A 23,064-nucleotide genomic window follows, 5' to 3' on the forward strand; every position below is an offset into this window, starting at 1 on the left:
TAATTAAAATTGGTTCTATACAGTTTGAGGAGCAAGATTGTGTTCAGTTTTAACTCTCTTACATTTTGTTTCTTTGAATTAAAAAAATGGCTAAATGTTTATTGTAATTTTTAAATATAAAAAATACTAATATATTAATTATACATTGATCGTTCAAGTTATTATGCTGTGTTAACACTATTTTGTGAAGTAGCTTTTCTCTGAGTCATGGTAAAGCATGGCACTCGCAAAAAAAAAAAAAAAAAAAAAATTAGATTTAAACAATGACTAAACGTGTTGAGCTATATAACAATAATTAATGTATATAAATATATCAAAACAGTTGTTCCCTTGCCTATTAAAACATGTGTTTCCATGGTTTCTACAAAATAAAACAGGAAACAAAGGGTAACGCGGGTATGACGCAATTGACAGGCGACTCCATCACACGTTCCGGAGCCTTGGCTAAAATTGCAATTTCCTCACGTTTTACATGAATATTTTTAATTAATATAATTCATATATATTTAGGATAATCATTAACTGGCAGTTTGGGGACACCAGATTTCGAGGGAGGACCCTATTTGTCATGACACCGGTACTCAAATTTAGGTCAGCCAAAGTGGAACGGTGCTACATGTCAGAGCTTTGCACATGCAGTTATCGACTCAGACACGGAAAATGTTTTAGGGCAGAGACTGGACTTAATTGACATAATTATGCAGTAGGTATCATTTTATTTCAGTCTGAAAACAATTACACAAGCTTCGTAAACAAAAGACTAAATGCCATAAATCACTTAAATACTGCTACAAGGTTTCTTTTCTTACCATCGTTGTCAAAACAGAACAAATGGGAGGAGAACATTTGAGAAGGCAAAAAAAAAAAAAAGAGACAAGGTCACACACAAAAAAAAAAAAACACAGCCTAATGACTAGACCTGAAGCTGTGCCATCTGTCTCGAAATCAGTGTTTACTGCACAACACACAACAAGCTGGATGGAGCATTCAGTAATTTTCTTCTTCATCAGTGCGGTGTCCCCACCAAAACCCATCAAATGATTCCCATAACCTTTCTGCCACCCTTCAGAACAGTGCATGTACAGATCCAGATTTTTTTTATGCTACTTTCTGAACCAGTCTTCCACAAAGCCATTGTAAATCACTTTCTATTGCTCTATTCATATTGAAAATTATGATTGTTCTTTACGTAGAGAGAAAAAAAATGTGGCAGCATGCACACTGTCCACCCATGTCGGGAAGCTCACACTTTTGGCTTGTGAAGGAAGGTGAAAGCGACCTGTACGGATCAGCCTGTAGCTGCTGCAGGTCTCCAGATGACATTGAGAAGGTGACCTGCAGCTGGCTGGCTTCACTCTTCCTCAAGAGTCACAATGCAGCGCTGAAGTTCCTCAGAAGATTTTGCATCCTTTTTTAAGAGTTTACGAAGGACATGCAGGTGAGTCTGTTCATGTGCAGACGTCCTAGATATACAGTAACTCAAATGGTTGTAACATTATACTGCCACACAAATAACTCTGTATATTTTCCATGACAGTTACACAGGTTTTTAAAGACAACAAGTGGCAAATCTACAGCATAACTACTCTCTTGTGGATTTCTTAAGTCTAAGGACAAGTACATCTTAATTAACAAGTGCTAACATCATCCTTAAGTGTCTTCAGACTCTTAAGATCTTGACTGGAACATGTGGGAATGTTAATCTCACAATTGATGCATTTTATAGAGAGATTTGTCTTCTTTTCAAAGCTCAACCCAGTCCTATGCCCCTTCAAATGGCAGATTTGTCTCCTCAGCATATCGTGTCAAGGGTTGCTTTTCTCACTCCCGTGAGATTGAGTGAAAGTTCAGTCAGAGATGATGGAACATTCTAGACAGTGAGAGAAATGGGCTGGGATGACACTGAAGTGGAGGATGAGTGGCTGCCAGTGCTCTCGATAGCACACAGAATGTGGATGAATACATCAACGCCGGCGTAGCAGCCATTGTGGTCACATCCCATTGAGCAGGATTGTGGATTGCTGAGTCAAACCCAGGGGGTCTCGGCCAACGTTTTTTCTGCTTTCATTTCGGCCAAGTTTTAGAGATAGCAGGCGGAAACGGCTATCCAGGCCAAAGGTTGTTTTGGTGTTGCTGATGCTATTGTTATTGAGAACGTTGTCCAGTACGGCCTCGGCACCTTCTGCTCTGTCACCTGTACACAATGAAACCAACAGAAATCATAATGATAATTATAATAAATTAAAAAATTATATTACACACACACATATATATATATATATATATATATATATATTATATATATACATACATATACATACATATATATACATATGTATATGTGTATATATGTATGTATATGTGTGTATATGTATGTATATATATATATGTGTGTATATGTATGTATATATACACACACATATATACACACATATATATATACACATACATATATATACATATATATACATATGTACACATATGTACACATATATTATATATATATATATATATATTTTTTTTTTTTTTTTCAATACTTAATACTTTAATACTAAATTCAGTCATGTGAAAAAATAAATATTTTATATTATATAATATTTTATATATTATTTTAAATTTCATAATTATTCTTGATTTTTATATTCATGTGTTAAATTAACAGCCTTAATAAAATATCACATTTTACCTGATAAATTTGTTTTACACTTATTTACACACTGAAAAGCCACCCAGTTATCCATCAGTGAGATTAATGAACCCCTCTAGAGGGCACAGGTGCAAGCAGGCAGAAAACCAAGAAAAATGGCATCGTCTCACAGGAGAAACGAACAATCCTTAATACAATCCCTCACGTGCAAGTGCAGCCTTATTTGGGTCCCATCCATCAACGCTAACACACCTAAGAATATCTCACCTCTCTCTAGGTCGCACTCAGGGGAGGAGGCGCCGCTGCATTCGCTGCGTGGGCCGAGGATGGGAGACATCAGGCTAAAATCAGACAAAGAGATGGTGCTGGGCAGGTCCAGACTGCAGGGGCGAGAGGAGGGGGTGGGGGAGGTGGAGGTTGGAGAGGCAGAGGAAAAGGAGGATGAGGAGGAGGAGAAAGGGCAAGGCAAGTCCAGAGGGCTGTTCGGCCCGGAACTGAAGCTACTGTTGGACTGAGTCTCAGAGTCTTCCTCTGACATGGCACTCGTGCTGCAGTTTTCATCTTCGTAGGACCCAGATGCCACTGCAGGAAGACAGAAAGGAAAAATCAAATTCTGAAACAAATAGATATTTAATTTAGACACTTGTACTTTTTACTAAATGCACTATAATAGAAACAGAAATTAAAAAAGTTAACATCCAAAGGTTTAAGAAATTAATGAACCACATGAAACCATCTTAATCTGAATCAGGTTCGAAAGAAAAAACAACAACTAAAGGTTTTAGAATGACATGACAAAAATGGATTGTATTTGTATCTCATTCAACAGTTTTGGTGAAAAAAATAAATAAATAGACGAAAGAAAAAACAACTCTTGAGTTAAGTTTGAAATAAGAGCCTAAGAAATAGCAAACCACATTAACTGCTGTGCTGAACCTTCCCTTTCACTATCCCAAAAAGATCTATAAAAGATCAATCTCACACAGTATCTCTGCAGTACTGCTAAAGGAATAAGACACTGCAGTGCATCTACTTGTTACACAAAGATTTACACTACATGTAAGTCCTTTGAAAACGGTAGAAAAGACTTAGAATACTGAATTGTCCTCAATAAAAGACAGTCACAATTAATGTATTCCATCAACAACATTTTTAAATTATATTAAAAAAAAAAACTATTTATTGTAATTATCCATCCAAAATTAAATTTATTTCCCTTCACTCTTTCTGGCATCTTGAATGAAATTTGTTGCAAAGCATTCTGGGAATAGGGCCTTATAAATGCCCACAATGATTCTTAAAAGGCAGCATAATTTTACTGTGCTTCTGTGATGCCTAGAGTACTGTCAAGATATGTTGCATAAAGAGTTACTGCGTAATACAAGATAATCTGGACTCACTTGATATTCCATCAGACTCCATTTTGAAGGCAGTTAAGTCTTCACCAATGACACCATCACCCTCTGCACCCACGCCTCTCTCCCGTGGGCCTATGCCGCAGGAACGTCTGCGCTCATGGATCTCATCTGAGATCATCTCCAGGTTCCTGAGGGCTGATTTATATTCCCCTTTAGCCTGCGTCAGCTTGGCCTGGAGATCATCCACATTCTTCTTCAGTTGCTTAAGAGAGGAAGACAAAAAACTGAGTTGACATTAAACAAAATACGGAAGTAACATGGAAGCATGGCCTAAAATAGAAAAGGACAGAAAAATACAGGTAAACAGATTAAATTATTAAAAAAAAAAAATTTATATATATATATATATATATATATATATATATATATATATATATATATATATATATATATATATATATATATATATATATATATATATATATATATATATTCCATATTAATATATATGAGAAGATTTTATTTTTGAATATTTAATATTAAATTTCTTACTCCAATGGCAATGTTTTCCCTTGTTTTAAGCAAAAACCTTACAAAATTTCTTAAAATCGTATTCTTAAAACAAGAATTTTTTTGTCAATGTTAAATGTTAAGTAGATTTTTAGATATTTATATTTTTTAAATATTATAAAATGGCTACAAATGATCTTTTTGCAGTGTGTATTTAGCACTTATAAATGACTTATAGATGTTGCATGATAAGTACCTCAAGCTGCAAGTAATATTTTGCTTTCATTTCAAAGTAGGGCCTGAAAAAGAGTGAGAAAAAAGTGATTAGATCTACTGTACTGTAAAGGCCTATAAATAGCATCTTACATATCACCATGGCAACTGTTCACATATGCAGATACATTAATCAAACGATGAGAGACAAGATTAACAGGGTTCGGTAATAGAGTTGAGCCAGCTGAGTCACCATCACACGTGAGAAACCCACCTAAAAGGCGCCCCCACTGATATTTATGGGTTTAACATGAGTCTAGTCTCACAGACGGCTGACTCTCATCATAAACTAATTACGAGCAAAACCTGCCAACTAAGAAAGAAAGATAGTATCTGACTGACATATAAACTGACTGACCCAGTTTGTTTTTTGTTCTGAGACATTAAGACTATAAACATACTCTACGAAAATAGACAAAATCATAGACGTGAACAATTGGCCAATGCTCTGCAAGTGTGCAGTCACATTTTATCGTTTCATTCTGTGGCAGCGACATTTACGTTACATTTATTGAATCGCTTTTATCCAAAGTGACCTAAAGGGATAGTTCACCCAAAAGAGTTAGTCACCCTCGTGTTGTTCCAAACGCATAAGGCTTTCATTCATCTTCTGAACACAAGTGAAGATATTTTTAATAAAAATCTGAGCCGGTTCTGTACTCTCCATTGACAGTCCACGCAACTACCACTTTGACGCTTCAAAAAGTTCATAAAGAGATCGTAAAACTAATCCATATGAATTGAATGGTTTAGTCCAAAATTTCTGAAGAGACCCAACCGCTTTATATGATGAACAGACTAAATTTAGGCTTTTATTCACATATAAATATTGATCAGCGAACATAAACAGAAGCTCAAACAAACCCGCTTGATGCGCGAGAACAAACCTCTTGCGGAAGCTCAAATGTGCTGCGTAACACACGAGAATGAACCTCACTGGTTCTGGCGTGCTTCAAACATGCTTGAGCTTCTGTTTACCACAACTGATATGTGCATTGAATGTTGTAAGTGAATAAAAGTGGTAGTGCAGGGACAGAAATCGCCCAGATTTTATTAAAAATATATTCATTTTTGTTCCTCAGATGAAAAAAGTCTTACGGGTTTGGAACAACATGAGAGTGAGTATTTAATGACAGAATTTTTATTTCTGGGTGAACTAACCCTTTAAGCTTTCAAGGTTTATGATTTTACATGTGTGTGTGTTCGATGAGCGGAGGCGTAGCTAGGCTAGGGTAAAAACTTAATGGATCCCGGTGCAGTTTGTTGCACAGTACTCATTTGGGAGGGCATGGCCTGTGAATATGAGGCTCTACACGATCCCAGACGAGGAATAATGGTCTTATCTAGTGAAACAATCGGTCATTTTCTAAAAAAATAAAAATTTACACAAATGCTCATCTTGCATTGCTCTGTGATGCGCCACGCATTACGAAATCAAGTTGGAAAGATTGACCGTTACGCAGGCAGAAGTACCACAAAAAACTCCATCTCATTTTCTTCTCAAACTTCAAAATTATCCGACATCGTTGTTTTACCTTTTTTTATAAAGGCCGTTTGACACTTGCTCAGTACTTCCGCCTACGTCACACGCATGACCTTTCCAACATGATTACGTAATGCGTGGTGCACCGCAGAGCTAGTGCAAGACAAGCATTTGTGGTTAAAAAGTATATAATTTTTATTTTTTAGAAAATGGCAGATTGTTTCACTAGATAAGACCGTTATTCCTCATCTGGGATTGTGTAGAGCCCTTTGAAGCTCTTTGGACCTTCAACCTGTTGGTCCCCACTGAAGTCCACTATATTGAGAAAAATCCTGGAATGTTTCTTCAAAAACCTTAATTTCTTTTTAACTGAATAAAGAAAGACATGAACATCTTGGATGACATGGGGCTGAGTAAATTATCAGGTAATTTTAATTCTGAAGTGAACTAATCCTTTAACTATGACAACAAAGTAAAACCTTCAGTCCCCATAAACATACAACATAGCAACAATCCACTGACTGTTTGAGGATTCTCATGCCATTTCTGTGTGCAAGATGCAGACATATTAAGTAAAGACTATTACTAGCCTAAATGGTATCAGTGAATGCTTGTGTGTTTGACAAATTAATTGGTGCATACTTAGACTTGTTGATGGTGCGTTTGAGCTTCTTCTCCAGCTGTTTCATTCGGCTCATGGCGGCAGTGTATTTGGCAGCGGTCTCCTTGTGCAGTAGCTCACTGTGTGTTTTTATCTGCTCTGCCTCCATCACCTATAAACCAAAACAAGGATGTTTGAGTATTTCCTGGTACACCTCATTCTACCATCCGACAACTTCGCATTACTCACTCGCTGTGTTGCGTGATTTAGCATCTCCTGCCAGGCCGAGTCAAACTGCCTCTTGTCATCCTCCAACAGCCTCTGTTCAGCCAGGGCGATGGTCTCTTTGGCCGCCCGCAGTACCTCCGTGGCCCTCTGGAAGTCTTGCGTGGATCTCTGTGCTTCCAGCTGAGTCTAGGGGACAGGCAGAGGGCAATTACATAAACAGTGCACTACCAAAGTAAACAACATTGTGGATTATCCATGAAGCAACAGTACAAGAGATGAAGAAACTTTACTCATGCACAGAACTTCTTGTATGGTGACATATTAAAATCACCCTTGAACTTCCTTTATGGAGAATTAAAGCAAGCCATGCTAAATCGGTCCAAAACATAATCCTTTCCCATTCCTTCACTTTTGAACTCTAATCTCCACGTTACTCCCACTAACAGAAAAAGCCTGCGGAAACCTCTTAATGACTACTTAGCGAAACAAAACGGGATCAGTTTTGCAACCAGCGGCAATGAGGCAGTTTTTCTCTTTGAAGAGAGATTTACAGCATAGAGAGATCAAATAAATTAACTCTGAAATTTATATCATACCAGTATTTCATTCGAAGTTTACATTCTGCATTTAAACAGAATATTGCTTACGCTCTCTATCTATGGTATGTATCTATCAACACACATACACACACAAACATATGTAAAACATTATATGGTGCCCTTTGAAATGACAATTACCTTTATTATACAGGTAAAGAGCAGCGTGAACATTCATGTGACTATCATGATAAAACAACATTCTGGATATGTCTGTCACCCAGTGAAGGTGATTATACATCTCTACTATAAGACCTTGAATGCTACAAGACTCAGAACTGAATGTGCACTGTATCAAACACTGTAAAATGGCAGTCCCTTGGATAATCTTCTACCTTTCCTCCAATCTGTCCTATTATAGTTTTTCATTTGAGACAACTCAATATTTTTTCTTTTTTCTCCATCCCTTCATTCACACACAGGCTATTTTTAGCTCAGGCTTCAAAGTTGACGTGATGCTGCCGCATTGCCATGAAGAGCTGACAGCAGGGGATCACAGCAGATGGCAGGACAGACCTCCAATCCATCCAGGAAAAGACACAGAAGGATGGAAGGACTGGTGTAGCAAGTATAAATAAAATAAAATAAAATAATATTGATGCGTCATCAGCAATTACATTTTAGTGTGTGAACACAAAACATAAAAAGACAACAATCAAGCTATATATTAAAGGGTTAATTCACACAAAAATGAAAATTGTCATTAATTACTTGCCCTCATCCTCAGCTTGTATCAAACTGCCAAAGTCACGCCCCCCAATGGTGAACCACTGAAGTTTCGAAACACTTATGACGTAACAAAGCCTCGTTTACTGAAATCGAAGCTTCGTGAAGCAGCGTTTTGAAATGGCCCATCACTAGATATTGTTGAATAAAGTCATTATTTTGTTTTTTTGGTGCACAAAAAGTACTGGTCACTTCTTAACATTAAGGTTGAACCACTGTAGTCACATAAACTGTTTTAAATGTCTTATCTTTCTGGGCATCTGAAAGAGTTAATTATCTTGCTGTCAAAGCAGGCCTCACTGAGCCATCGTATTTTATCAAAAATATCTTAATTTGTGTTCCGAAGATAAACAATGGGTCTCATGGGTGTGGAACGACATGAGGATGAGTAATAAATGACTTTTCATTTTTAGGTAAACTAACCCTTTAAGGTCACTGAAGATGGCAAGACAGTAAAGGACACGGAAGGATAGAAGGGCTGGTGTAGCAGGTTGTAAAGTAAAGTAAAATAAAATAATCTTGAGGCATTATTAGCGAGTATATTTTAGTGTGAGAACATAAAACAACGATCAAGCTATAAGGTCTTTGAAATGGTCAGTACTCTTAAAAATTCAGCAGAAGTCAAAACTTCAGAAGCTTTCATGTTCATGCAGGGAAAAACTTGTTAAAATATTCATTCAAATTACACTCAGAAGTACTCTGAGGTCAAAAGTTATTTCCTGAGGAGTAGCGTGTTAAAGCTAACTGTTTCAAATCAGTTACGCAGCAAAGTGAGGCAGTGAAATAAACCACATCTAATATTTAACAAGCTGCACAAAAATCATCTGATTTAATCATTTTTGATGTGATTTAAGTTCAGAGAACTTTTACACAGAGAAGCTGATTATTAACATTATTGCAATTAAATAGACAGAAAAAGTACTTGTCTTTGTTTATGGAAAAAAATCCTATTGCATCAAAGCACTCCAGCTTTAATCAAATTCTGACCAAAAATAATGCAGAGACAGCCTCATAATGAGATGTTTTGGGTCCATGGTGACCCAGTTGACATGCTTTTTTGATGTCATTAACCAATTGTACATGTTGTGGCTTAAAAAATAAAGTCTTTTGCAATGCTTTATACATCTCGTTTGACTGGCATAAAAACAAGCTCATTTGTGACTGTTTTTGACATGAAGATAACCCCTCTCAAGACTAATGCTTTTATTGCTTCAATGCACACTGGGCTACTGGGACTTCGAACTTAAATGTGAAACAAAAGGGTTTCTTATCAAACATTTCTGTAGCAGAAAGTAAACCTTGTGAACTGAATTAGGGCCAAAAATACATTTTCTACACAATAAAACCCCCAATACATTCTCGTTAAAAAACAAAGTGTAGCTTAATCTTGTGATAAATATAGCCATTATGAAATTCTCCAAAGCTTATTGACTGAAGGCGGAAGGCAGCATAGGGGTTATGACTCATAAACTGATTTCAATAAATCTGCTTTGGTGCCATGCGGTCACCATTAAACATCTATAGCAGTTTACCACCAAACAAGCACACATACAGTCCAATTCCCAATTCTCCAACAGAGGTCACAAGGGCTCCTGCAAATGGACACAATTTTCACCTCAGTACTCTGGTTTATTACTTCCTACCAACACATATGCCATGTGAGGATGAGTACAGGACAAACAATCAATCAGACAAGAGAGGAAAAGAGGACAGACAGCCGTGAATGTGATAAAAGGCATTAACAACCATCCCTCCTGATTCACAGCCAAACACTGCAGAACATTATCTGAGGGATTTCACTGTTAAGCCTCAGTATGACTCAATGTTTGACTGCCAAAATGATGCAATAAAGCTGACAAACAAATTTTCCCTGTATAACAAGGCAACAGGGAACCACATTTTACACTGTTGCCAACAGCTTTTCAGTTGTTAGAAAGACCAAACCATCCAAGAAAGGCCCGTGGTCTAAGGCAAAGGTCCATTAATGCTACATAAGGATTCAGGATCATTAGGGGAAAGAAATGATAAATGTAATGCTCAGTAAATGTAACACTGGTAATAATTCAAATGTACAATGCATGTGCAATTCAATCCTCTACCCAAAATAATCAAGTTTCAGTAATGACTGACACAGATAAGTAAAAAAAAATAAATAAATAAATAAATAAAAAAGTTGAATCTTACATAAAAAATAAACTTTCTGGCCTGATTTGATAACATTATCATAAACATTTTGCAATGATGCCATTTTTATGAATGCAATGCTTTCCTGTAGTTCAGTCTTTTATTAAAAATGTCTCTTTGGGGTTTTTAGGTTGGGTTATATTAAAAAAGATGCATTTTCAAAAAAAAACCCAGCAAACAGGGGATGTTCTTAGAATTCACCTAACATTCTGGCAAGGTTTCTTTCAAAGTTATGAACAAACAGTTTTCCAATTATGTAAATAGAACATTTGTTCAGAATTATCTGGTCTTTAATAATGTTCTCAAAAATATTTATACATCATTCATTGAATGTTTCTATAGGAAGCAATGTTTAGTTGGATGTTCGTCTAATGTTTTGTAAATGTTACTACTTTTTTTGCAACATTTTGAGAAAATTCAAAAATGACGTTCCTATAATGGTCCCATAACCAAAAACATTTAAAAAAAAAAAAAAAAACTGGACATTTGGAGAACATTCAGAAATGGGAATAATAGCAAAACATTCTTAGAACATATTTTTGTTAGCTGGGAATGCTTCATAATGTCATAATATGCCTAGTGTTTAAGGATGTTTACACATACCATACATAAAATCTTATTATAAAACTTTTTACTTGCCAAGCAACATTGGCCTTTGTGTAGGCCGGCCTACTATTAGTCTAATTGTATCCAACTCAATCAATAAACTTATGTCATGGGTAATAACTGCTAATACGCTCTCAACAACAACAATATTTGAGGCTAAATTTCAAAGCTTTAAACTAAACATTTCATGAACAAATTAACAACATTATTTTTAATTATCCCATGACACCATACAACCAGGAAAAGCACAAACATTGCAATAATACTGGCCTAAGGAAAACACAAGGCCACATTTAGGACATCTGAGGTAGTCATAAAGCTTAAGAATTTATATACAAACTACCCATATTTTTATGAGAAGGCTGCAGTGGCCCTCTGAGAGAGTTCGATGACACCAGCACATAGCTGCAGGTGTTTTAGCTGTGATGAGCGGTTCCCGCTTCTTAAACTGAAGTGCTGAGCGAGACCATTGAAATCATTACTGGACATGACAAATCGCTGGCAGCATAAAGGTCCTTCTCTGTGTTCAAGTGCTCTGAGGACACATCACAGCAAAAAGGTTTCCCTTGTCTTCTAAATCAGAGCAGTTCAGTGTTGGTACTCATTTTCCACGCTCTACATTGCGGTTATATAATGATTACCTAAACATGAGGCTAGCAAATCATTATGCAAGTTATTTACATGCAAAAGTCTCAAAGGTACAATTGCAAAATTCTGTTTAATTCTTATTAGGATCAGAGAAATAAACACACTGGTTTTGCAATTGTACAATTAAGATCTCTATATGTACACTATCATTTGAAAGTTTAGGTTCAGTACATTATTTTTTTTAATTAATGCTTTTATTAGGCAAGTATGCATTACATTTGATCAAAAATGACATTAAAGACTTTTACATCGTTACAAAAATTATATTTAAAATAAATTATGTTCTTTTGAACTTTCATTCATCAAAGAATTTCATTCATCCTAAATCCTGTATCATGGTTTCCACAAAAATATTAAGCAGCACAACTGTTTTCAACATTGAGCAGCAAATCATCATATAGAAGACTTGAGTAATGGCCGCTGAAGATTCAGCTTTGCCATCACAGGAATACATAAAATTTTAAAATATATTCAAATAGAAAAGAGTTCTTTTTAACCATTTCAGAGCATTATTGTTTTTACTGTATTATTCATAAAATAAATGCAGTCTTGGTGAGCATGAGAAAACCATGCCGGCAGTGTAAATGGCCAAAACAACACTGGACCAAATTGACTTTCAAAAAAATAAAATTTGTATTCTGCAGAAAAAAAGTCATAAAGATTTGGAATGAAACAAGGGTGAAAAAATTATGACACTTTTCCTTTCTGTGTGAACTATCCCTTGAATGCAACCAAAATAATTGTGGTAAAATACGCAACTTCATTCATTTAATTCACCTTTTCACGGCTCTTAATAATGAATGATAATGCTGAAGTCTTCATAAATTATATTTTACAAAACATACTGGAAGAGCATTAAACGGAAAACTGATGTATATATGAGTGTATATGAGAATGAGTATGTGTGTGCATTATTCAGAAGAGCTCTTAATGAGAAATGTGTTCTGAATTATTAATATGAGAACAGTTCTGAAAAAAAATTCCATCCTTGAATCAGCAGACCAGTCATACGTGGTTCTTGCATTCATTATACCTTATCACTAATTCCATCTAAACTCCAGAGTCTTCAGAGCTGCCTTCAGAGCTAAAAGATTCTGACAACTGCTGAAGCCTTGTGATCCATGCATTTTGATGGTTGTATAAGTGCAAACTAGACTTTGAAGTGGGCCAATCCAAATGCAGAGTGCAAACAAATAGCACTTGTATGAGAAAATATACTCTCCTGCTAGATGAACAAGATGTTTTAACTTCTTAAAGTTACAGTATGGTTTCATGGTACATCAAACTGACCCCTTTTAAAAACAAGACAAGGCCTTTTATTCAGAAAGACAATGGAAACTTAATGATCTCTCCAGCTGCTTCTCTGAAAATAGCACATATAAATATATAAAGAAAAAAGGATGTTGTCTTGCAGAATTGATTTTTTTAAACAAAGAACAAGCTCAGAAGAAAACAAATTAGCTCTAAATAAGGTAACATTTGAATTTAGGGGGGATTTCCACTGATGCTTACAAAAAATAAAAGTGGCAAAAGAGGTCATAAGTGGTTATTTTGAAATGATTTTCTAAATATACTGGTGGAAATTCAGGGGGAGACTGTCAAGAGACAGTGCAGGGGTGGGGGGAGAGAGACATGGTAAACTGCAGAGATAAGAAACAGTTAAAGCTTCACTGCAGTCAAGTGTTCACTGCAGAGAGAGAGAGAGAGAGAGAAGGCACTGATCATGCAGTGTAAAGCCTGACATCTCTGTTACATATTTGATTGATAACCATAAATGTCAGTCTTGCCCTTCTGGGAATTTGGGTCAAAATATCCTGTCCACATAGACAAAAACAGATATTACATAAAATGGTATATCAAGCAAAGATTAATTATAAATATTATTATTACTAATAGTATTATTATTATTATTATTATTATTATTATTATTATTTCAATAATAAAAAGCATAATTGAGCATTAAGCAAATATTAATATAAGATAATTATGATGATGAATATTAATATTTTAATATTAAATTATTTTAATAATAGGCATATTTGTGCATCAAGCAATGGTTAATAATAATATAAGGCATGCTTGTACATAAGGCAAAGATTCATCATAAATATTAATCATATTTCTAGTAGTAGTAAAAAAAAAAATAATTAAAGGGTTAGTTCATCCAAAAATTTATAAAAATGGTCATCAATTATGAACTCTCATGTCTACGGAAGAGGATTAGGGCCAAGCAATATTAAAAAAAATAAAACCATCTCGAGATTAAAGTTGTTAAATTTCAAGAAAAAACTTGTTAATTTTCGAGAAAGAAGTCGAGATAAAATGTTGAAAATACACTCTAAATACATTACGAGAAAAAAGTTGTTAAATTACGAGAACAAATTCGTTAAATTATGAGAAAAATGTTGTTAAATTTCCAGAAAAAAGTCAAGATAAAATGTTGAGAATAAACTCATTAAATTATGAGAAAAAAGTCGTTAAATTCTGAGAAAAAAAAATCGTAATTTAACGAATTTGTTCTCGTAATTTAACAACTTTTTTCTCGTAATTTAATGACTTTATTCTCAACATTTGATCTCGACTTTTTTCTCGAAATTTAACGACTTTTTTTCCTCATAATTTAACGAATTTGTTCTCATAATCTAACGACTTTTTTCTCGTAATTTAATGACTTTATTCTCAACATTTGATCTCGACTTTTTTCTCGAAATTTAACGACATTTTTCTCATAATTTAACGAAATTTGTTCTCGTAATTTAATGACTTTATTCTCAACATTTTATCTCGACTTTTTTCTTGAAATTTAACGATTTTTTTCTCGAAATTTAACAACTTTAATCTCGAGATGGTTTTATTTTTTTATTATTGCTTGGCCCTAATCCTCTTCCATACATGTCAAACCTGTAAGAGTGTCACTCATCTTTAAGCCTAAATTCAACCTATTCATCATATAAATCAATCGTGCCTCTTCAGAAAATGTTGACTAAACCAGTAGATTAATATGGATTCATTTTACGATCTCTTTATGACCTGAAAGCATCAAAGTGGTAGATAAGTGGTTTAAGTGTCAATGGAGGGACAGAAATCTGTCAGATTTCATCTAAAATATCTTCATTTGTGTTCAGAAGATGATCGAAAGTCTTACGTGTTTGGAACAACATGAGGGTGAGTAATTAATGACAATTTTCATTTTTGGGTGAACTATCCCTTTAATAATAATAATAATAATAATAGCACACTTTTGTTTGTACATTTTGAGGAGTTTTCCCCCAACAGAAGCAGTTTATCATAGACGATGTAGTATAATGCATGACAAAACACTTTTCGCTTAGAGCAACTGGTGTTTCAAATTAGAATAACCTGTCAGTATAAAAGCTCATCCTTCAGAAGAACAAAATGTTTAAATGTTTAGTTTAAATGAATCATCTCCACATTTCTCATTATAAAAGAGCTTGACAACCTAGAAGGGACTGTTTCCATAAAAACACTTCTGTTTGTCCCTGAGGAAAACAATAACTAAGGGCACATCGCTCTCCTTCACCACCAAGAAAACTTCAAGTGCTTTGTCAGTGAAATTAAATAGGCCACTTACAATTCTTCCTTCAAGGAGTGAAAAGCATAACGCTCCTAAACTATATTGCCCCAGTTTCAGAGCAGGTCAACGCTACTGTTGTTACTGATTCAGTCAAATAAAGTTTACCAAGTGTTGTATAAATCTGAAGAACTTTGCCTTTATAAGTCAAAGCAAATGAGACATTTTACACCAACCCCCCAATGCCCCAGCTGCAACGCACTAACCGAGATAAACTGATATCTTCTCTTAGAATAGCACAGGCCTTTGAGAAAAGGGAACCGAGATTTGAGCATTTAAACATTCGCTCTCTCTCAGCAAAGTCTTTTATGCCTCGTTGAATGAAGCCAGCCACCTGTGACAGATCTACAGTTAATGCTTCCATGCCATCTAGCTCATAGCAGATAACAAGCTGATAGCACAAGAGTCTCCAGAGAGGGATAAAAGAAAACACACTGCAGACAAAATGGTGGAGTGCCAACTAAAAACAGATGCTGTGTGGGTAAAGTTGGCTTTAGGAAGATAATATTGGATTCTTGTTTGGAGAGATAATTGATTGGCCTCACCTGCCGTGCCACCCGCCGGGCCTCCCAGTACGGTTTCGATTCCTCCACCGCTTTCCCAATCTTCTTCACCAGTTCGTCCAGCTTTAAAGTGGCTTCCACCAGCACGGAACGAAACTTCTGCCTGGCATCCTAGAGATGGACAAAACATGAACAATAAAATGGATATGTTTAGGGATACACAATATATCGGTACCATTTTGGTAACCAGCAAATATTAGAGACTTTTTTTTTTTTTTTTTTATCGAATCTGTCGGTATTGGATATTTAATTGTAATTCACTAATTTGTCCTATTTGATAACCGTTTTCAACTAAAAACAAAAAACTTTATGCGTTTTGGCCATTCATTTACACGACAGCAACATTTTGGGGGCCTGACGACGCAAACTTTTGAAAAAACGGGTTTAAAAGTGCAAGCTTTTGAAAATGATACTGTTATCTTCTCCGTGTAAACTACAAAAACACAAATCTGTGAAAACGGTGACGTCAACCACATGCGAATAACATGTTCAGTCTATAGGCACGTAGTATTTCTTTACAAAGTGACATCGCCAACTATTGGCCTGGCATGCATAATACAGCGCTTTGATAACACTGTCATCTGTACGTGAAAAACGCAAAGGAAAAACATACATTTTTAGTGCATTATTGTCATGTAACCGTACTCTTAAAATTAATCTTTAAAAACAAATAATTAATTATAAAGATTAAAATATTATTATTAATTATAATAATCAAATGGCATAAAAATTGTACATCAAGCAACACAAAAAATAATAAATAAAATGTAATTGAATGTAATTTTTCTAGCAAAGCTAAAAATTAATATACATTTTTTCTACTGTACATTGGGGCATTTATTTATTTATTTTAAGTTCAGACAAAATATTATTATTTTAATATTGGCCATAACATAAAAAATATGTATTATCTTACTGGTATTGACCAGAATTATAATTTCAATACAGCATTTCTATTCTGAACATTGTTGATCAAAGGTAACACATAATGCATACCAAAATAAACTATATGCAGAGTTCAGATGGCATAAAAATCTTAATAGAAATTACCATATTGATTTATGCTGACAACATCTGAAATCAATTGAGTAATTGGAAACACAAGGAATGTTCCCAACTACATAATTATATTAAGTATATAATAAATGTTAAACATTCTAAGAATTGTACAGTGAAATGACTTTCATTTCAACTTGTCATGGCATTTGGGTCAACTACTTTGCACATCAAAAGTGCTATACATAAAAGGGGAGTAAAATCAGTTTATCTGTAATCAGATTTGCAAGAAGATCTGTGACTGTGAAGATGTCTAAAGCACATGGAAAAATACGCTTTTCTCTTGAGTTGTAAACAAGCTTTCTCATAAATGTAATTCAATCGTTATTTTCCATTTATTGCCCATGGCAAAGCAATTAGATTAAATCCCATTCGTCAACACACAGATTATTTGCAACAGACTCCAATACCAGGAAAAAGAGAACACCAAGAGTTAAATCTTAAGTCCCCGTTGAAGTGCAACATGGACAGTGACGCAAAAGCAACACTAATTTGGTTTACAGCCAAATAGCTCAATTATGGGATTCTTAGAACAATCATCAGAGTTGGAATGGGTCAAGAAAGTCTGCATAAACATTGACAACTATTGCTACTGCATGCACAACTTTTTGTTAGTACAAAACAATCCAGAAGCTTTCAATTGTGTTTTATGAAGTTTAGAGAAACACTAATCAATCTATAAAAATCTTCATTCCTCTTCCAACTCTTAAATTCCAATATAGTTAGCGCGTGCCCTTCTTTATTCATTTCATCTGCAGGAAACAACTTGCTAATTTGTTCAGTAAGGAAGACTGTGTTTTTTTTGCTTCAGGAGCTGGACTGCCAGAGAAATTGGCAAACAGGCAGTTTTGAGAAGCTTTGAGAAAGTATTTCTCCTTCGCCTCTGACTAGCGAAGTCATTTTATTTAATTATTACATTACAGGACATGCCCAAACAATGAACTCAATGGCATCGGGACAATTCAGTGTGACCAAAGTGACCACATGACTGAGTCTGACCAGCTGAGTGTGTTTTTGTCTAAACATGTCCTTGTTTACGGCATGCTGTATCTCTGAGATCCGCACTTGACTCTGCTAAAAAAAAATAAAAAATGCTCTGCTTAAAAAAAATTTAAAGTATATGAATGCCAAATATCATATTCCTTGTCATTGGATTTTGTTGCATAAAATAAAATGATCCAAACATAAGGTCTTTCATCAGTTTTTTTAAGTTTACTTTTTCAATGTGTGAAGCACAGAATTCACTTACTGATTTTACTGGATACAAGTTCCAGTCATTTATGGTGCTCAAGGAACACTTGATCTATTGCATAATCCTGACATTACACACATTCTGTTCCTTGGTGTGCTGTGGTACAAAATCCAAACTTAAGACAGGTGATTTCTATTAACAATTTACCAACATATATGATATTTTAAGAAGTGTGAAATCCTGGCAAAAAGAAAATACACATATTTTATATAATATGTGTGTGTATATATATGCATAGAAATGGAAAATTACCACTATCAATAAGCAGTCCAAATTGAAAAGGCATTCATTTATTAATCAAATATATTATATTTATTGCATAACTTTCATTTCACCATTCATTCAGTTGAAACTTTTGGATGTTGGTTTGTTCAGTCATACCTCAAGCTCAGTTTCACATCTATTGATGTCATCTGTGGACTGATTCAGCTTCTCCAGCTCTCCCTGTGAAGAAAACTCAAGAGTCAGAAATGTTAAATGGACATATCCCATTGAGGGATTCATTTTCATTTGTATCTCATAAACTGCAGTAGCGCAAAGAAGTGAGAGAAAACTTGGTTGATGCTACATATGCAAATATATTTAGATCTGTGAGACCTCTAATAAGCAGCAGGGCTCTAAAAGGCAACAACTGATGCCGTGTTGCCATTTCCGCTTTTTATAATCAACTATACAAATCATAAAGTCGATAAAATATGGACAGTGTCGGTTTGCGATTATTATTAGGCTATTACTTCTTCATTACTGAGAGTTCTTGGCATCCAAAGCATAATGAAGCATGATAAACCAGCAATAGCAGTTGTCACTTTATATTCGCTAGGCTAGTTTGTTTACTCAAGTGTAGAGTCTTTTCCCAGACATTCTTCAAATTGTGCATTTCAAGTTTATGCTACAATACATCAAATCGATTAAATCAGGATATTCTCTTGGCGATAAAAAAAAAAAAAAAACTGGCGTCGCTTCTTTCAGGCATATTTGTGTGTTTTGTCAGAGCAGGTGGCTTGTTTTTCCAACGACATCTGGCAACACTGAATTGGGGCACCAGTGCCGCAGACGAGCCGTCAATAAAAAGCAAGTTGCGGCGAATTAATCAATAATTTCCTCTCAGTGTCAAGAAGTCAATAATAGGATTAACATGCAGTGTCGCCGATAAGGAAAATGTGATATAAAACCCTTCAATGTGTAAATGAATAAGTGTAGGCTATTTGAAACCATCTCATTTGATACACTGACATCCATTTAAGAAAAAATATCAAGGACAATCTACCTGAATTCTCGGGTCTACCTCCTCTTCTTCAGGTGATTCAAATTCTTCATCCGACCTGTTCTCCTTGTCTGAGCTATCCATTTTATTTTATTATCTTGCAAAAAATTAATCAGATGCCCTCCTGTGAGGTGATTTCTAAGTATATGCGTCCGTTAGAGACTAATACACATCAATCGCAAATATCATTTCCCGACACTGTCCGGATTCCTGATTTAAAGAAAGAAATGAAAAGACCCACGCGCGTGTCTGAATGCCCGCACACACAGCTGTGCTGTATGGGAGCCGTGAAGACAAGGTGAAGTCTGTCCCCGCCCACTTCGCTTTTCACACTGACTCTCTCCAGCTCAACACGTAGCGGCAATGAGTGCCAAATTGTTGGCAATGACAAAAACAAAGAGCGCTAGGCTTCAAGTGTTGAACCTGAAAAGTGTACATGTGTCATTCCATTCATGTTGTGTGCATCATGCATATAAAAACGGAATATAAATATGAATAGCATTAGGCTATGTCTTTAGGCATTTTCCTGCAGATTAGAAAAAAAAAGGGGGGGGAATCCAACTTTAATTTATTTGTTTTCTTTCTTCATGAGGATGTATCCGATCAATGTCCAGAAGATGTCCAAGTTTTGATATAAAAATAAAAAATAAAATCTGGTATTTTTTTAAATGTATAATGTTTCTCTATATTTTTTTTTTTTTTAATTTCAATTATTATTGTCCCCATGTGTCCAACCATGTTATCATCATAACTCCACATTATTAAAATGATAGCCTATCACAATTTTTTTTTTAATTATATGTAAAAGTATCATAATGACATTATCTTATCTCATTTTTTATTACTTTAAAATCAGTCTGGGACCTTAAAATGTCACTATACAAAGATTTTGTACAGTAAACATCTGATTATTAAAACCAGGATATAGGAATTTCAGCATTAAAATCTCTAATCCCCATGTAGCCTCTTGTCCTTGAGGAAAAATCTAAATGTCAACCTTGTTAGTTTTTTAAGGCACAAATCCAACATACTCAATTTATTAGCACTTGAAGTCCTCAAGGCCTTTAAAAATATGAGGCACCCATTGTGTGGAATGATTTGAGAATGTTTTCCAAAAACATTCATCATTATCTTCATTGTATTATATCTCCAATGCCAAAATGTTCTCAAGGCTGTGGGTTAAATGACCAGTATTTGAGATAACATATGGCAGACAGATCTGTTAACCTTCCCAAAACTGACTGACTCACAACATCAAAATATATCATTAAAAAGGCACAGGATGGTTTGACTCGTGATTAAAGGTTAACTGAACTTTATTGGTAAAAAACACTTCAGGTCTTGATATAGTGTGATATCTAGTTTTGTGACATGAAATTTGTGACATGAAACTGTTTTACACCACAAGAGGGCAGCTGATGACGCAGTGATTGCTGCTTATATACACTCTTAATGATGATTGACAGGACTGAATGTTAAGGCTCCTCCCAAACCTAGGTTTGGAACTACATTGGGGTGCGTTTCCCAAAGAGAACTATGGTTGCAAGTTCCATCGTTACCAATAGAGTTCAATGGGATTTAGGACCATAGTTGGCTAACGATGCTTTCAGGAAACTCACCCCTGATCAGGCATAACATTATGAGCACTGACGGGTGGAGTGAACAAAATGTTCACTTGCTGCCTAATAAATCCCACTAACAGGTGCCATCACGGCACCTGTTAGTGGGATTTATTAGGCAGCAAGTGAACATTTTGTCCTCAAAGTTGATGTGTTAGAAGCAGGAAAAATGGGCAAGCGTAAGGATTTGAGCGAGTTTGGCAAGGGCCAAATTGTGATGGCTAGACGACTGGGTCAGATCATCTCCAAAACTGCAGCTCTTGTGGGGTGATCCCAGACTGCAGTGGTCAGTATCTATCAAAAGTGGTCCAAGGAAGAAACAGTGGTGAACCAGCGACAGGGTCATGGGTGGCCAAGGCTCATTGATGCACGTTGGGAGCGAAGGCTGGCCTGTGTGGTCCGATCCAACAGACGAGCTCCTGTAGCTCAAATTGCTCAAGAAGTTAATGCTGGTTCTGATAGAAAGGTGTCAGAAAGCACCAACAGTGGGCACGGGAGCATCAGAACTGGACTGCGGAGCAATGGAAGAAGGCGCCTGGTCTGATGAATGACGTCACATGGATAGCCGGGTGCATGTGCGTCACTTACCTCGGGAACACATGGCACCAGGATGCACTATGGGAAGAAGGCAAGCCAGCGGAGGCAGTGTGATGCTTTGGGCAATGTTCTGCAGGGAAACTTTCCTGCCATCCATGTGGATGTAAGCATTGTTGCAGACCATGAACACCCTTTCATGGAAACAGTATTCCCTGGTGGCTGTGGCCTCTTTCAGCAGGATAATGCGTCCTGCCACAAAGCAAAAATGATTCAGGAATGGTTTGAGGAGCACAACAATGAGTTTGAGGTGTTGACTTGGCCTCCAAATTCCCAAGATCTCAATCCAATCAAGCATCTGTGGGATGTGCTGAACTAACAAGTCCGATCCATGGAGGCCCCAGCTCACAACTTACAGGACTTAAAGGATCTGCTGCTAACATCTTAGTGCCGGATACCACAGCACACCTTCAGGAGTCTAGTGGAGTCCATGCCTCGATGGGTCAGAGCTGTTTTGGCAGCAAAAGGGGACCAATACAATATTAGGAAGGTGGTCATAATGTTATGCCTGATCAATGTGAATATCCCTATTATATGCTTAATTTCATATTATCATAAATAATTAACACTATTACACTTCTGTTGGTTTGCATATATTCAGTGCTTATTTTAGGAAGGAAATCACAAGTTTGTTTTCCTGAAATATTTGGCTTCTGCCAAAGATTTGTTGTTCATAAATTGACACTAATGGATGTTGAGACAGACAGATGTGCTTGTGCTTTAATAATTTCATTATTCAGATGGATTACTGATAATATCCATCATGCTCTTAAAGACACATAAACTAGTGTTATTTTGAATGATCCACTATCCTATGCTTACATAATTTGCTTTAAATGTCATGCCATAACAAAGAGTGTTCTGAAAGACGTTCTGATCTGCATGTTGTTTGGGGACTGAGAGGACCCTAGGCCTTTTAATAGCTGAAAAAAAAACAAACATAAAACCCCAATTCCAGAAAAGTTGTGACATTTTGTAAAATGCAATAAAATCAAGAATCTGTGATTTTGTTAATTCTCTTTCAAATTAATTTAACTGACAAAAGTACAACAAAAAGATTTTCACAGTTTTCACTGACCAACTTAAGTGTATTTTGTAAATATAAACAAATTTAAATTTTGATGACTGCAACACTTTTAAATGTTCATTTAAATGTTTGGAAATTGTTGAAGTTTTGCAAGAGGAATTTTTGCCCAATCTTGTCTGATACAAGACAGCTGCTCAGCAGTCTGTGGTCGTCGTCTGATTTTCCTTTTCATGATGG

The 23,064-nt window shown here is 35.7% G+C and overlaps 1 protein-coding gene and 1 long non-coding RNA gene across 3 annotated transcripts in view; one reads left to right on the plus strand and one right to left on the minus strand.

The window, feature by feature from the left end:
* Positions 1 to 680: 680 nt before the first annotated feature.
* sh3bp5b (SH3-domain binding protein 5b (BTK-associated)) overlaps positions 681 to 23,064 on the minus strand; it is a 37,263-nt gene continuing 14,879 nt past the window's right edge. Inside the window, exons 1-9 of one of the 2 annotated variants that reach the window (XM_067405264.1) lie at positions 19,591 to 19,899; positions 18,705 to 18,767; positions 15,998 to 16,126; positions 7,122 to 7,286; positions 6,914 to 7,044; positions 4,772 to 4,814; positions 4,048 to 4,267; positions 2,915 to 3,229; positions 681 to 2,194 (exon numbers count right to left, since the gene is read on the minus strand). In XM_067405264.1, coding sequence (XP_067261365.1) covers positions 1,992 to 2,194; positions 2,915 to 3,229; positions 4,048 to 4,267; positions 4,772 to 4,814; positions 6,914 to 7,044; positions 7,122 to 7,286; positions 15,998 to 16,126; positions 18,705 to 18,767; positions 19,591 to 19,671 — 1,350 coding nt within the window. In that variant the 5' untranslated portion in view covers positions 19,672 to 19,899 and the 3' untranslated portion in view covers positions 681 to 1,991. Of the gene's footprint in view, positions 2,195 to 2,914; positions 3,230 to 4,047; positions 4,268 to 4,771; positions 4,815 to 6,913; positions 7,045 to 7,121; positions 7,287 to 15,997; positions 16,127 to 18,704; positions 18,768 to 19,590; positions 19,900 to 23,064 lie in introns of those variants that run through there. The other variant, XM_067405272.1, reaches the window with a different exon arrangement.
* Positions 7,646 to 9,249, plus strand: LOC137026651 (uncharacterized). The gene is made up of 3 exons (XR_010895899.1): positions 7,646 to 7,761; positions 7,851 to 7,925; positions 8,119 to 9,249. It is a non-coding gene; the product is annotated as an uncharacterized lncRNA (long non-coding RNA).

The sequence above is a fragment of the Chanodichthys erythropterus genome, chromosome 2, assembly GCF_024489055.1.
Source record: "Chanodichthys erythropterus isolate Z2021 chromosome 2, ASM2448905v1, whole genome shotgun sequence".
Taxonomy (NCBI): domain Eukaryota; kingdom Metazoa; phylum Chordata; class Actinopteri; order Cypriniformes; family Xenocyprididae; genus Chanodichthys; species Chanodichthys erythropterus.